At 39.6% G+C, this 17,559-nt stretch overlaps 1 protein-coding gene across 2 annotated transcripts in view; it reads right to left on the bottom strand.

The window, feature by feature from the left end:
- agbl1 (AGBL carboxypeptidase 1) overlaps positions 1-17,559 on the bottom strand; it is a 746,393-nt gene that overhangs the window by 169,575 nt on the left and 559,259 nt on the right. For both annotated transcript variants that reach the window (XM_078168290.1, XM_078168291.1), the window contains exon 21: positions 3,181-3,361. In XM_078168290.1, the coding sequence (XP_078024416.1) occupies positions 3,181-3,361 (181 nt within the window). The remainder of the gene's footprint in view (positions 1-3,180; positions 3,362-17,559) is intronic.

The following is a 17,559-nucleotide window of genomic DNA, read 5'->3' as shown; positions in this document are numbered from 1 at the left end:
CTCTTGAAAAGGTGGAGTCCCATTTTATCACTTATGATATGAGGACCCCTACCCCCCACCCCCCCATTTTCATTATAATCGTTTTTTTTTTTGTACAAAAATGATAAACACATGGGTCCTGTGTTGTTTTAGGGGAAAACTAGTCTTTCTATCAATTTAGGTTTTGTAGAAGTGTCTTACATACAGTAAGCTCCTAACTTGATATTTATGTCTGTGTTGATTTGTTTTACACTCATATTCACACATTCAGAAGATCTAAAAAAATATATACAGTACAGGCCAAAAGTTTGGACACACCTTCTCATTCAATGCATTTTCTTTGTTTTCATGACTATTTACATTGTAGATTCTCACTGAAGGCATCAAAACTATGAATGAACACATGTGGAGTTATGTACTTAACAAAAAAAGGTGAAATAACTGAAAACATGTTTTATATTCTAGTTTCTTCAAAATAGCCACCCTTTGCTCTGATTACTGCTTTGCACACTCTTGGCATTCTCTCCATGAGCTTCAAGAGGTAGTCACCTGAAATGGTCTCCACTTATCAGGGTTAATTAGTGGAATTTCTTGCTTTATCAATGGGGTTGGGACCATCAGTTGTGTTATGCAGAAGTCAGGTTAATACACAGCCGACAGCCCTATTGGACAACTGTTAAAATTCATATTATGGCAAGAACCAATCAGCTAACTAAAGAAAAACGAGTGGCCATCATTACTTTAAGAAATGAAGATCAGTCAGTCCGGAAAATTGCAAAAACTTTAAATGTGTCCCCAAGTGGAGTCGCAAAAACCATCAAGCGCTACAACGAAACTGGCACGCATGAGGACCGACCCAGGAAAGGAAGACCAAGAGTCACCTCTGCTTCTGAGGATAAGTTCATCCGAGTCACCAGCCTCAGAAATCGCAAGTTAACAGCAGCTCAGATCAGAGACCAGATGAATGCCACACAGAGTTCTAGCAGCAGACCCATCTCTAGAACAACTGTTAAGAGGAGACTGCGCCAATCAGGCCTTCATGGTCAAATAGCTGCTAGGAAACCACTGCTAAGGAGAGGCAACAAGCAGAAGAGATTTGTTTGGGCCAAGAAACACAAGAATTGGACATTAGACCAGTGGAAATCTGTGCTTTGGTCTGATGAGTCCAAATTTGAGATCTTTGGTTCCAACCGCCGTGTCTTTGTGAGACGCAGAAAAGGTGAACGGATGGATTCCACATGCCTGGTTCCCACTGTGAAGCATGGAGGAGGAGGTGTGATGGTGTGGGGGTGTTTTGCTGGTGACACTGTTGGGGATTTATTCAAAATTGAAGGCACACTGAACCAGCATGGCTACCACAGCATCCTGCAGCGACATGCCATCCCATCCGGTTTGCGTTTAGTTGGACGATCATTTATTTTTCAACAGGACAATGACCCCAAACACACCTCCAGGCTGTGTAAGGGCTATTTGACCAAGAAGGCGAGTGATGGAGTGCTGCGGCAGATGACCTGGCCTCCACAGTCACCGGACCTGAACCCAATCCAGATGGTTTGGGGTGAGCTGGACCGCAGAGTGAAGGCAAAGGGGCCAACAAGTGCTAAACACCTCTGGGAACTCCTTCAAGACTGTTGGAAAACCATTTCAGGTGACTACCTCTTGAAGCTCATGGAGAGAATGCCAAGAGTGTGCAAAGCAGTAATCAGAGCAAAGGGTGGCTATTTTGAAGAAACTAGAATATAAAACATGTTTTCAGTTATTTCACCTTTTTTTGTTAAGTACATAACTCCACATGTGTTCATTCATAGTTTTGATGCCTTCAGTGAGAATCTACAATGTAAATAGTCATGAAAATAAAGAAAACACATTGAATGAGAAGGTGTGTCCAAACTTTTGGCCTGTACTGTATATATATTTTTTATTTCAGTGTGTTGAAACTACTGGAACTTAATGACAGAAGCACTTACAATGATTCTGACTGTTGGGGAAAAAACTTGTCTTATGGGGTGCCATTTGTAAAGTGTCTCACGTTGAAAATAACATCAACATTTTGCCACATTTAGCTTCAAACAATGTTTAAAAAAGTATATTTATTAACTTAGAAATACATTAAATAGTTAAATCTAAATATTAAATGTGGCACCTAAATGTTAAATCATGTTGTAACTAAGACATCTGCTGGAAAAAAATATTTTTTTTCACGGACCGTTTAGAGTTAATGAGTTGGTTGCTGAGTTGCTGGTTTTCTACCCGGACGTATTTGTTAACAACAAGGCGATTCCCTCCGAAGGGACACTAACAACTCAAAGTACACGTGAAATAAAATTTCTCCAAACATGTTTTTTGTTATTTTAGGTAGTTATTATCACACTAATGTATGTTCGAATGTTCATTTCCCCCGATAAGTTGGTTTTAATTCGTTACTTGATTCTATAAACACAGTCTGACCATCTCGAGCTTTTATTTTGGTACTTCCGGTGACCGGCAGTGTGAATTTGCATATTAGCTAAATATTTAGTTTCACCCAGAACATTTACATTTAACATTTAGATTTAGCATTTAGATTTAACATTTAAATTTAGATTTAGATTTAGCATTTATATTTAACATTTAGATTTAGCATTTAGATTTAGATTTATATTTAGATTTAACATTTAGATTTATATTTAATATTTATATTTAATATTTAGATTTAGCATTTAGATTTAACATTTAGATTTAGATTTAGCATTTAGATTTAATATTTAGATTTAGCATTTAGATTTAGATTTAATATTTAGATTTAACATTTAGATTTAGATTTAATATTTAGATTTAACATTTAGATTTAGATTTAATATTTAGATTTAACATTTAACATTTAGGTGCCACATTTAATATTTAGATTTAACTATTTAATGTATTTCGAAGTTAACAAATATTGCTGTAAATGTGGTAAAAGGTGATGTTAAAAAATTCACAACACTTTTTTAAACATTGTTTGAAGCTAAATGTGGCAAAATGTTGATGTTATTTTCAGCGTGAGACACTTTACAAACGGCACCCCATAGTGTCTGATAGGCATTTTGGGTGAATTTAGGTTGATTTTATGGGATGCCTTTTTTATAGGATCTCTTCTGTCTGTGCTACACTATGTCATATCAATATCTAACTGGGTTCCAATGTGTCCTACATCCTGCACTGTTTATGATTCCTACTCACATGCCATTGATGACTCCGTCTGGGTTGAGCATGGGGATGATCTTGAAGATGAAGGCCTCCCTCAGACTCTGAGCTATGGAGTCACTACTGCATAGAAAATCTAGGGTGCCCTTCATAACCCAGCTGGCATTAGACTCACCGGGATGGACACGACCTGTCAGCACAATACAGGGACGATTACCTGCACAAAGACAGATGTTGACATGACAGTAAGTAACAGTAAGTGGTGAATTAAAGTTCATAGTGTTTCAGAATCTTTTAACAGTCACTTAGTGCATTAGGGATCATATCTGTGGAATGCAAGCAACAGGACTGTCTCTGTTACTGCTCATTTACACTGAGCTGCTTTTTACATTGTCATCTATGTTCTCTGAGCTGTAAAACGTTTTTCTGAACAAGCATGGATGTATCCATTTAATTTAGTTCCAAAGAACATAATACTAAAAATATGGTTTTAAAAAATCACGTCGTACCACTTTTACTGTCTAAAAAAGCCAAATGGTTATTTGACAGGCCAACCTATTTCAGTTAATCCCCATTTTATTCATGATCACTCATGTTTTAGTTTAGAGTTTTATACTGTATAATGTAGTGTTGGGATCACAGATGATTTGTCATTTGTTAAAATCTAAACTGGACATGTGAAGGCTTCTCCTCTTGCCATCTGAAATGGTAAGAGACTCATGTTCTTTGTCTTCCTCTTTCCTCCTGGGCTGCCAACCAGCTCAGACTGTCTCTTCTTGCCCCCGAACGGTAAGGGGGGGGCAGGGGATTGCTCTCAGACTCTTGCTCAGAGAACTACAAGATGCAAGATGGCCAAATCAAAGCTGGCTACAACTAAGGGGGAGGGTTTGTCTGAACGTGTGGTCAGGGCAAAGACAAAGGAAAAGAAGCAGTTGCCTCTTTGCGTTGTAGCTCTGTTGGACGCCAATTTGTAATCAATCTTTGTGAATGTGATATGTGTTGCAAAGGGTCTGGGTCAGTGCAAAGGATATTTAGTTGCATGCAAGACTGTCTGTGAAAAGCATTAGCAAACTAACATTGTTAGTGATGAGGCCAACTCACCAATAACCTAAGTGCAAATAATCACAACAATAAGTCAATAAACAGCATTAAATCACAACTGACAAAGATAAACAGTCTTGCTTAGCCTGTACAACTGTAATAATGCTATGCCCAGTTGTTACTTTACCAGTCCTTAAATGGATGGGGGGAAGAGTTGCTTTGTGGCGTGTTGCTGTTGTTAGCTGGTGGATGAAAGCTGGTAAGAGCTGTGGTTCCAAGTGCAGTCTTTGTCCTTGTTCTTAAGGTGCAGAACCAAGGAAGCCGGTTGCTCGAGGTCCCTGCAGAGTTAGACATTAGGGTGCTAACTCAACTTGGTTCTCCTTGTTGCTAGAAAGTTAGTTGACAACCTTGTGTTTGGCACACTAACTTCTCTGGTCTCCAGGTTCTGCTCTACGGGGAGCATGAGTAAGTCATGGTCCATGGAGAAAGAGAGCAAGAGAGTCTTAGGAGCAACAGCTCGTCAGTGGCTCCAGAGAAAGAGCAGCAAGAGTCTGTAGAGAAGGTGCCCCCTTCAGTAGTTCAGGGGCAAGAGCTGAGCTGGTCAGCAGCTCAGGAGAAAAAGAGAACATAGAGAGTGAGGACAACAGAACTTCTCCTACAGTTTGCCTGGTGACATCACAGAGTTACATGTCACTGTGAAAGTACTGTCCAATCAAGTTTGACAACTGGTCTCTCACTCAGGTGTGACAATGATCCAGAGATGAGTCCGAATGGCTGTCTTTTGTTTGAAGAACAAAGACCCTTTACATATCCAGTTTACATCTGCACAAATGACAAATCATCTGTAGTCCAGAGAATCCCAACACATTCACATGTTTTTACTTAATGTTCATTTGTTGCTACGTTCTTTTCTGGCTTGTGAGATGAGTCCCGTTGAGATATAAGAGAAGAATGAATATAAGCCAAGGGTTAGGTCAAACAGGCTTCACACACCTCAACATATTAGGCTACTTACAGATCATTCATTGTAGTTATGTCAGTTCTCCTAAGTAAGCGTACACCATCATTTTAAACACACACTTGACATTATCTACCCTACTGATAATTTAGCCACAGTCTGACTGTAGCCTGTCTGACTGTTTACTTCCCATCAAATACAAATAACAAAAATTAATAACAATAATAATAATAATTATTATTATTATTATTATTAAGATAAGATAAGATAAGATAAGATAAGATAGGTGGCGGTATGCATCGTAAAGACGCACTTAACGCACCTGGTCCACCAGAAGAAGAAGAAGAAGCAGACGTAGCAGAAGAACGGATCCAAAGACCTCTCGGTACAAATATGTGGGCAAACAAGTCCAAAAGTGGTCCGAACAACTCTAACTCATCATGTTATATTAGCCTGTGTCTGTATTAACATAGCTGGAAGCTCAACATGTGCAGAGACATTAACTCACGCTGTTAGTAGTGTTAACTGCAGCGCAAGTCCCGTTGCAGCTCGCCCCCGTTAATCAATTACAGCAGCTCCACCGGCAACGGGAGCGGCGCGACAACCACCATCTGTTGCGCGACAACTCTCTATTTTACACGGCCCTTCTATTTTTGTCGCGCTATGCTCCCCTACGCGACCCTCCAGCAGATAAAAACTACATGAAATAGTGTGCTAAACGAGCACAATGTGTTTTTAAATGAATAAACCATAATCAGAGGTAATATGTGATGATAGCCGGTGGAGCCTGGCCGTAAGGTTCTGCTTGTTGGTAATTAAGATGAGTATTGAAAAATACCACCACAAATAGATTCCTGTCCTGTGGGAAACACTGAATTATACTACCTCCATAGGGCCAACAGGAATAAAAGTTTGTATGAACCAGTAGAACATAATTCCTTGTTATGGTGCCAGGTTTCATATCTCTAGCTTATTCCAGGTCACCATTTTTTGAACAAAGCCATTATACAGCATACAATGCTAACTAGGCCATGCCCACATGCGCCAATCATTATGACACCTTCAGATTTTGGTTAATACTTGGCCCCAGAGCATGAAATTCTGTCCACTGGCTTTTGAGGTACATATTTGTGGCTGTGGTGCCCCCTATGGGTCAGACTCAAAATGCTTTCGTACACCTATTCCCCAACACAAGAGATGCTCTTGCCCCATTCCCCTACTGCCTCCGTGGCTCCTCTACTAGTGCTCACCATCCTCATCGCCCTTCATTCCTACAAATAAATCCTTCATTACTCTGCACTCCCCATCTGTGTCTGCGCTGAGATCCTTGTGATTGTAACAGAGGCAAAAACTCAACATGGCTCTGTCCCTTTAGGGCTTGAACCTTAATAAACAGGCATAAACTCAACAGGGTTCTATCAATTTGGGGATTCAACCCCAGTGTTCGGCAAGTTATTCTAAATATGTATTAATGGGGCGGCAGTAGCTCAGTCCAAAGGGACTTGGCTTGGGAACCGGAGGGTTGCCAGTTCAAGTCCCCATGGAGCGTGGACTGGCAGTTGGAGAGGTGCCAGGTCACCTCCTTGAGCAAGGCGCCGAACCCCCCAGCCGCTCAGGGCGCATGTCCATGGCAGCCCCCTCACTCTGACATCTCTCCACTTTGTGCATGTATAGGTCCTGTTTGTGCATGAGTGTATATTTCGGACCTGTGTGTTAATGACAACCGAGTGCAAAAAAAAAAAGAATTTCCCCTCAGGGGGATTAATAAAATATATTAAAAAAAAATTACATATTACTAGTTACGTTCATTTTGAGATAATAAGTTACTTTACAATATTACTTTGCATAGAGTAATAAGTTACTTATTACACTACTTTTGCTTTACTTGACCAAAATGAGCTCAGAGGAAATAATGTTTATTTAAAATGGATGAAGGTCATGTTTCACAGCAACTAATCAAAGCACAGAAGCTCCAGTTTATTAAAGGTTCGTTAAAGGGGTTTTTCCTTATCCACTGTGAGGGTCCTAAGGACAGAGGGATGTCGTATGCTGTAAAGCCCTGTGAGGCAAATTGTGATTTGTTATATTGGGCTTTATAAATAAAACTGATTGATTGATTGATTGATTGATTGATTGATTACAGTTCATTTCAAATCCAGTGCTGCGCAGGTCTGACCCAGTCATGTATTCACATACAGTGGTTACCACTCTGTACTAAAATCATCTGCTTACATTAATCAGTCCCTCCAGGATCTCGTGGCAAAAAAACCTTGAATTTGCAGCCCAAAACCCTTGAATTTGGCCAATTTTGTAAAAAAAAAAAAAAAAAAGATAAAAATTACGGCTAATGACAAAAGGAGAAAAAAAACTACTACCTCCAAAAAGATAAGTCATGTAATCATTTGCTATAATAATCATACTGAATATTACAAAAATAGCTGCAAATGTTTTTTATAGTTCTCTTCTTTAGTTTCATTTAATTAGTTTCAAAACATGGACTCCAATAAAGTTGCAAAAAAATCCCGAGTTAATATTGTAGCTCTCAAACCAGACAATGTGACTGTAAAACAACATGTAAGCTACATCTTCTATAAACAAAACATTTTAATAAATTCAACACATGCATTATGAATGCATTTAAACAGTGCAAATTCTTATGTCAATACAGAGCATTACTCCAACCGGAAAATGTGGAAAAATTGAGGGACTTTTGAAAAATTGTAAACCCCCACAAATATTGCGGACTTTTGTTGAATTTGTGTTAATTATTGTGATCGCAAGATCGCGACTTCCTGGAGGGACTGATTAATAATTGCGAGATGATATATAACAGTTATATAGCCTTAGCCTTTTTTGAAATAAATGAATAGCCTTGGACAGAGGGAGGGTCAGGCAGAGGATCAAAGTCTGATAATTATGAGATAAATATCTAAGGGCGTATAATATGAAACACAATATACAAATGTCTATTATGCTTTTTGGGGTTTTCCCTCTTCTTTAGTGTGTTATATAGCATTTTCCTGCCTCTATAAGGTCTGCTAAGTCAAAAAAAAAAAATCCAGGATAAAGGGAGCTCTCTCCCCCCACAGACACACATCACGTGACCTGCACTGAAACGGCTCGTTTGGAATTTCCAGCTTTTCCCAAGAATACCCAACTGCAGGCAAGATGGCGGACACGGGCGCCGCCATATATCCAATCCATACCGGAAGTCCATACTGGAAGTTGTATACATACTGGAAGTCCATACCGGAAGTCAGGTTTTTTGTTTTTTTCCCCCCAGAAGTCGGTTTTTAAGTTTGTCTTTTTTATATTATTTATTTTAGCAATGCATTTACAAACTTTGAAGCAGTCAACAACTATAAATATGTATATATATATATATATATATATATATATATATATATATATATATATATATTAAAAATAAATACTACTACTAATAATAATACAATTATTTCAGCAATTATTTTAAATAGAATCATGTTTTGTTTGGAATAACATTGACCCCAACAACTTTAACCTAAAAAAATTGCCGAAAATCAGCAAACACATGAATTTTAGTTGATTTCATTTTTAACAAAGATTAAATAAGGTGAGCACTTTCATTTATTGGGCTACAGTGGCAACAGGCAGATTACTATCAGGTCATTCAAAACAACTGAAAATCATGGACACAACAAATGTCATACTTACTCTTACATCAGTATGGTTAAGTGTAACTATTTAAACTATTAAATGAATGTAATAATTAGATTGTCATATTATCAGATGTATTCTTTTATTTCAGGAATACAGGTAAACACAATATTACACTATTGTACTGGCCCCATAAAGAAGCAGACTTGGAGTTCTCTTTTTTGTGAACAAGTTTTTATTCCAGATATCCATATCAATCTCAAAAGTAGAAAAAAAAATAATGGAAAAACAGTAAAATAATTTATTTGTTTGGTCTATAAAATGTAAGAAAATGGTATAAAATGTCAACCACTGTTTGCCATATCCCAAGATGCAACCTAAAATGTCTTGTTTTGTCCCAAACAAATATCATTAAACAATACTGTTACATGTAGAAGTATATGATCTCAAACACACTTCTCATCAACATTTCATAGAAATGAACTGCATTTTCCGTATGGTTTTTCAGGTGCCTCTGGATCGCGCTCTCATTTTTGGTTTTAAATTTGGGGCAGAGAGGACACCCAAACTCGGATGGTGAAAGGGTTGTGTGCCCCAGACTGGCTTCGTCACTCAAAATAGAGGGGTGCATCTGAAAAAAGGAGAAGTCAATCCACATTGATAGCTGGAAAACATACTTAACATCAACCATATTTTACCAATCTAAAGGACTCATGGTGGAGGGGGCACTACAGCTATTTATGTATCCACATGTGTATGTGTATTAAGCGCTCTGATGCATTACTAAAACATAATACAAATGTATTTTTTGCAGACACCCGGGGCTATGTATACGTTATTTATCTGACCCGGTTAACCCTCAGGGGTCGCTCATGTCGTATACCACATGAGACGACTGTCGTTACTATTTTTAGAATATCTCCGGAAAAAAAGATGTATAGAACTTGACTGAGCAGTACAGGGTTGAGGTTATACAAGCATAAATACACAAGGAGACCAGGCGAACCAAAAATTGGAAAAAAATGGCTTGTGTGCAGTGAGAAACCAACACATCAAGCAAGGGCAGTAATAGTCTATGACCAACATTAACACTGTTTACACACAGACATTGATGAAAGGGAGAACAACAGACCTTGAGCAGCTAACGTTAAGTTAATACCAATCATGCCCTCGTTTTTACACAACAAATGTAGCTAAACCCACCATCGGGTGGTAGTAATTTGTGCATGCCAAGATTCCGCACAGACATCCCCCTAATGATTCGATACATCACGTAGAATTGCATCTTAGAGAACATAACACACGTGTTAAAAGTTAATGAAGATGACGGCGCGTGTAAACGCTGCAGCTTGGTACTCTATGCTAGTGCTAGCTACTAGCTAGTACTGCTAGTGCTAAGTACTGAACACAATTTCGTTGTACAATGTACAACGACAATAAAGTTGTCTAATTCTAATAATTAAAAGACTGGTTCCCTTACCGTTCTTTCTCTTACTTGTGCATGTATTGTTCGCATTCTTCTCTTCTTCTTCTTCTTCAGCGAATAATACAAAGACCAACCTCCACTGTGACTTCCGGTATGGACTGTGGATATCCATCCCATCCCTTGTCCGCCATCTTGTCTGCAGCTGGGTCCCTCTCGCTTTTCCCGCTTTTACTTCCCTGATTAGGAGAGGTGAAAGTAGTTTTAAATTCTTGCTAGTACTACTCTGACCCTCAGCTTCATCCAAATCCTCTTCCCTGGGTGCTGGTTTTCTGATTTTCTGTGGTAAATGTTCATCTTCAGTATCCCTGTCTTTTCTTTTGAACAAATGAGTAATTTTTCTCTGCATTATGATTTTTCATTTTTTCATTAGACCAAAAATTATTATTTTTACATTTGTCTCTCAGTTGACGATATTCAAAAACAATCACAGATATTTAAGTCACACTGACAGCATTTGAGCCAACCACAACAATGTGTGGAATTTCGATGGTTTCATTTATTGTTTGTCCTGTCCTGGTGCAAATAGCGTTTTTTGACATCCGTGGTCCAGTTGTGGAAAAATCAAACGTGCCAGTACAATAAATCAAACGCACTCCAACCGCTGTGTTTCGGAAGTGGACGCGCATGCGCAGTCACGTACTGCTGAGAGTGAAATCCCTGATCGTTAGCTCACATGCAGCTTGTTCAAGCTGTTCTCTGTGTTGTTGAAATTAAACAAAATAACATGGAACATATCTGCTTATTATGCTACTGATTTTAAATGGGATATTTTTGATGAACTGAATGACATTTAACAGAGTGTTGCACGTCTCGAAGGCTGGGCTCATAGGAAACTACAGGACTGGGTGAGAGAGGGAGATGTCGGCTCTGTCCAGCATGGACCAAAACATAGCACGGACGGTTCAGAAGCAATTTGGAACGAGTTAAAAGCAATTAATAAACAGACAAAGTGGTGTTTAACCCTATGGGCCCTAGGCGTTTTTGGGGTATTTTTACTGCCTTTACTTTTAAGCTCATATCACAGTCATTATAAAGGCTATATACACATGCTCTATCTTGTTTTTTTCAGGACAATGTGGGCTATCCAGATTTGCCATCATTTCATGTCCTTCTGTGTGCCTGTATTTTATATAAATTTTTATATCAATGAAAAAAACAAATCTGTGTAACTAAATTCTTACATTTTTACATGTATCTCACCATAGCAAGTTGGAAGATGATATATTCTGCCATATATGAAGAGGGGAGACTCTCTGGAATCTGGCAATATAAGAACCATGATGGTGGGACATTCTGTCACTTCACAGTTGTCCAAAACATGTGGTTTGTGCCAGGCGGACACGATTGCCAGTATTTTTTCATTATTGCAAGAAATTCCATTGACTCATTCACAAGTCAAAAATGTGTTTTACCTTAAAGACACATGCAATATTTACACCTTAGATAATAGAAAAATAGTCAACCAAGTGCAATGATGTCCTCCAAGATAATATTTGCCACTTTGTTTACAGTAAACAAAGTTTGTTGTTGTTTTTCAGTCTCAATTATATATTGGGGGGGCATTTTGGGCATTGGGGGGGGACACATGTCCCCCCCAATGTATATGGTGACTACGGCCCTGTCATGCATGCATAATTAGGCTACAGTTGTCTGGGTGTGCAAAGGTGAAGTGGCTGGTCTTGTCATACAAAGTTCGATGGAGTGTCAACTGGACAATATGGAGATATTTGCATCTTGAAAGTCAGGCTACAAATGTGGATAGACAGGGAGAAACACACGCAAGCCTAAGACGTGGTAAGATACGATATTCCTCACTATTTGAAGTGACTTATAACAAGATCTGTATAATGATTGTAAAGAAATTCATCAGGTTTTTATTTTGTAGACAATTAATCTGTATTTATAGCGTGATGGGATGACAGCACAATGATGTGTGTGGTACCCCTGGGAAGCTCTAGTCCTGCGCTTTCATGTGATATGCGTGGCATTTCTGTGTGAGCCTGCATTCGTGAGTAATCCATCCAAGAGTAATGTGTGTGCAAAGCTGTATGAAAGCTCTGTTATACATCATTTCAGTGTAACTTTATCATTTTTTTCGTTGTGAAACTAAGTGGACTAAGTGCTTGGTCTTGACAGAAAGCTACACTTCCGCTGTTACACTTGATATGCATGACTTCTCGCTATGATGCACGGTCGTGGAGAAAATCAATAGAGAAGAACAGGTGTGAATTTGGACGCATTATGCGTTGTTCGGGCCCATACTGCATATATTGCTAGCAGATCTATTTTCTGGCCTAAAGTGCGGCCATGACTGGTCCTGAATGTGGACTTTAGCAGGCAACTGCTCTCTCCTCTTCCTGGTACTGTGTACTGCCACTGAATCTTTAAGTGGTACGCAGTACCGGACTGTACCAGCTTACTTTCACTCCTGGTGATTAGTTACCTAATAGCGATCATAGCACACAGTGCCCGCCTGAGGTATGTCGATTTTCCAGAGGGAGGAGGCGGCTGGCACAACCGGACTGTGAATGGTCAGGAGATGGAAGGGAGAAGTGACAGATCAGGAAGTGAGCTAGATGGAATCGAGGAAGGTGGCGGGGATTTTGAAGGGGATTCGGGGTGGAATACCATAAGAAAGAAGGAAAGTAAACGAAAGCGCAAGAAAAGCAATAATTGTAATGAGAGCTCGCATTCGGAAGAAACAGATAATGAGCAAGTGAGACTAGCGATGCGTTGAGAAGAGAGTTACAAAGCGATCGTTAAATTGCAGCAAGAGGGTAATCATTTGGTGAGTGGAATCCAGTTCGATTAACCAAAGCAATACATGAGATACTGGGTGAGGTGAAAGGTGCAAGAGTGCTTTGTAATGGAGTTCTGTTGATTCTTTGCAGGGACAGTGCTCAGCAAGGTAAGGCTATACGGATCAATAAGGTTGGAGGCAAGAATGTTCAGGTTACAATGACTAGGGATAAGATAATGATTCGATGGGTAATAACAGGAATACCCACAAGCATGGAAGCAGAACAGGTCAAGGGAAGTATAAAAGGAGCTAAATTAAAAGATATTAAACGTTTGAAGACTACTCGTAATGGTGAAAAATGTGACAGTTAAACTACCGTCCAAAGTATATATTGGATACATGAGCTCTGATGTCAGACTCTATATCCCCCCACCATTAAGATGCTTTAAATGTCAAAAATTTGGACATGTAGCAGCAGTATGCAAGGGGAAGCAACTATGTGGAAGATGTGCTGGGGAACATGAATATGGGAAGTGTGAAAAGGGAGCTACACTTAAATGTTGCAACTGTGGAGGAGAGCACAGCTCTGCTTACTGAGGGTGTGAGGCCAGCAAGAAAGCTGAGGAAGTTCAAAAAGTAAAAACAACTCAAGGACTCACATATGCCGAAGCAGCAACAAAAGTAAGAGTGCAGCTAAGTAAAACTGAGAGTCAGTTAACTGGTGCAGAAAGCACCAAAAGAAATCACTGTGAGGGATGCAGTAAATGACACTCTACACTGTTCATGGTAGAGGTTATTAATTGCTCTGTGCAAACAGAGAGTAAGACAGAGAAGATCAAGATCATTGTACATTCTGCAGGAAAATATCTTGGGATTAAGGATTTTAGCTGGAGGGAAGTTGAGGAAATGTTAAAAGCAGAGGTGCCTAGCTCACAATCACCCACATGGAGTGGTTCCTCTTCATGGTCTTAATTAAACTGCAATGGAATGCAAGGAGCCTAATTGCAAATGGTCAGGAATTTAAAGTTTATATCAAATTCACAAGATAAACCTCACATTATATGCATTCAGGAAACATGGCTGAGATCATAGTGGGATTTTGTAATACAGGGGTACACAACAATTAGAAATGATGGGAAAAAATGGGAAAGGTGGTGGTGTGGCTACATTTATGAGGAATAGAACAAGGTTTGCTCTTGTTAATTTAGGGAAAGAGCAGGAATCAATAGTGGTTAAAATCTGGACAGGTAAAGATGAAATTACAGTTATTAATAATTACTACAATCCATGCAATGCACTGAACATAAACATCTTAGAAAATATTGATGGACAGGCACAGGGTAAAGTGATATGGTGTGGCGATTTTAACGCACACAGTGCACTGTGGGGAAGTGAGATAACAGATAAAAATGGGTTAGTTATAGAGGAATATATAGAATACAAGGGTTTAGTTTGTGTGAATGATGGGAAGGGGACAAGGTATGACAGTGCTCAAAATAAGGAAAGGTCAATTGATCTACCACTAGCTTTGAATGGAGTTGCAGGAGGAAGTACAAAGAATACCAAAATGGAAGCTAGATAAGGCCAATTGGGACACGTTCCAGGCACTGACGAAGGGAAGGTGTGATCTGTTACTGAAGGACAGTATATCAGAGGTGAATGAATTTAATAAAAAAATTAGCAGAAGTAATAATACAGTCCTCAAAAGAAACTATACCAAGAAGTAGAGTGAACAGAACAAAAAAGAGTGTACCATGGTGGAATGAAGAATGCAGACAGGCAGTTAAAATAGGAACAGGGCATTTAATTTAATTTTTTAATTTTATATACTTTATTAATCCCCGAGGGGAAATTCAATTTTTCACTCTGTTTGTCAATTACACACAGGTCCAAACACACACATGCACAAACTGGACCTATACATGCACTAAGTGGAGAGATGTCAGAGTGGGCTGCCCATGACAGGCGCTCCAAGCGGTTGGGGGTTCGGAGCCTTGCTCAGGGGCACCTCGGCAGTGCCCAGGAGGTGAACTGGCACCTCTCCAGCTACCAGTCCACACTCCATATTTTGGTCCGGACGGGGACTTGAACAGGCGACCCTCTGGTTCCCAACCCAAGTCCCTATGGACTAAGCTACTATCGCCCAAACATCATAGACAAACATCATTCCATGGAAGCATTAAATCAATACAAAAGATCACAAGCAGTAGTTAGGAAAATAATAAGAACAACTAAACGTGCATATTGGAGAAATTACTGCAATACAATAGGGAGAGAGACACAGCTGTCAGAAATATGGGGAATGGTGAGGAGAATGAGAGGAATAGAGGGGCAGACAGAAATGCCTGTGCTGACAGGGAGTGATAAAACAGCAGTAACCAACACACAAAAAGCAGAACTTTTGGCAGAGACGTTAGTGAAGGTACATAGTTCAGACAATTTGTCCGTTGAGGCTAAACAGTGTAGAGAAGAAATTCTCACGCGGAATAGAGAGATAAATATCAGGAAAGCAGCAACAAGAGATAATTTGGATTTACCGTTTAATTTATTTGTCAGTATATACAGTGGAACTAATTGCTATTCTGAGAGTAACAGCGAAGGAGAGGCATTGATTGCATCTGACAGTTGGGCAGCACTCACAAGCATCAAATCTTTGAAATCTTGCAGACAAGATATCATTTTCAGAATACATCATATAATATACAAACTGTGCAATAAGGGTGTGGCTGTATGCTTTATTTGGGTTCCTGCCCATGTAGGCATTGAGGGAAATGAGGATGTTGATATACTGGCCAAGCAAGCAATCAAATTTCAAACAATAAGCATGAATATGTCATTAAGTAAGGAGGAGGGGAAAGCAATCATTAAGAAACAAGTACAAAAAACATGGCAAGAATACTGGGACGTAAACGACACTTGAAGACACCTTTATAATATTAATAATATAACCGGTTGGGTTAGGAAGAAGGTTGGGCAGGAACCGAAAAGAAGAGGCAGTCATCACCTGTCTCAGCATAGGACACATAGCATAGTGTATTTTAGTGTAGGTTTACAGTTAGTAATGTGTTTATAGTATTTAGGTTAGTTTTTAGTGGGTGTAGACAGGTATTAGTTTGATATATTTTCCAAATAGTTGTAGGTAGCTTTAGTTTGTAGTTGAACTTTGTGTGTTTTAGGTAGTTGTTAGCGTTAGGGTCAGTTAGCTTTGTTAGCTAGTTGCCTAAATGGGGTGGCAGTGTTCCTATCCCGGCTGTAAAGCCATCTCTGGCCTGCAGCAGTTTCCAGCGGACCCAGAAATCAGGCGCGAGTGGCTGCGCACCCTTGGCCTCCCGGACAGCAGCGATATCCCGCCTAGAGCCGGAGTGTGCAACCTGCATTTTTCCAGGCATTGCTTTGCCAACATCATGCAGGTTGAGATGGGGTTAGCTAAAAGGACAGTGCTGACAGACAATGCAGTGCCTCTCCCAGTGCTGCACCTGCCACCGGAGACTATGCTGCCTTTTCAGGTGAGTCCATTGAAGTAATTATGCTGCTAATAAAGTTAATATTGCTTGTTAGATTTGTGTGTTTTTATTGTATCTAATAAGCTTAGCTTACATTGCTAATCATAGGATAATGTTACTCTGATGGCCAGAAATTGCGGTCCAGCACTATCTCTTTATTTACATGATACAAGTTTTGGCCCCTGCCACGAAACAACCCCCCTCCACCGGGTCAGCCCGCCCGGTGTACGCGGGGGAAGACAGCTGTTTTGCGGGAAGCAATAGCATGAACCACCGGGTGTTACAGCACTCGACAGTGCGAGCGTTTCACTCGCATTTGCGACTAAAAATAGGTGTGTGCGAACTGTAAAAAATATTTAGGGGCACATGTGCGCATAAAAAAAATCAGCCGAAGCAGCCTATATTTTTGTCAATAAAAAAATATGATAATCTAAGCGCAAATGTTGGAGGAACTCCAGCCGCCTTCCCTCTTCCCTCTTCCCCGTGTGACATGGTTACAGGCGGTTTTCCAAGCCACTGTCGGCACAGTGAATATAAGTCCCACTGTCGGCAGCGTGGAAATAAGTCAAAGTGTGGCGGAGACGAGGGACCGGGAAAAGCGGTGTACCTCCAGGGTAACGTTAGCCTGCTCCATTCTCCCTGCAGTTAGGGACCGTTCTCCACGGTACCACTGCTGGGCAGGGTGGAGATAAGTCCTGCAGAGTTTCAGAGGACCTGGAGAATGTTTTAGGATAGTAATAACATTATATAAGATAATCATATTGCAAAGATAATATATATAAGATAATAACATTAAAGACAGAATTAAATTGCAATACTTTTTCAAAACTTTCCTTTCCTTTCTGTACATTTTGTATGCAAATTCATTAAATAATTTTTCTTGTAAATGTCTATTTGCATCACTGTTATAATCTGTTGAACATGCATGCAATACCTCATCATATGTAACATCTAGAAGCGGTAATTTTATAAAGAAAGAAATACCATGGATAAAGTCGAGTGGTGAAACATTGTTATGTTCTGTTTTAGAAACAGACCAGAGACGGAA

The sequence above is a fragment of the Epinephelus lanceolatus genome, chromosome 5, assembly GCF_041903045.1.
Source record: "Epinephelus lanceolatus isolate andai-2023 chromosome 5, ASM4190304v1, whole genome shotgun sequence".
NCBI classification, from domain to species: Eukaryota; Metazoa; Chordata; class Actinopteri; order Perciformes; family Serranidae; genus Epinephelus; species Epinephelus lanceolatus.
This window is presented reverse-complemented; position numbering and strand designations above follow the sequence as displayed.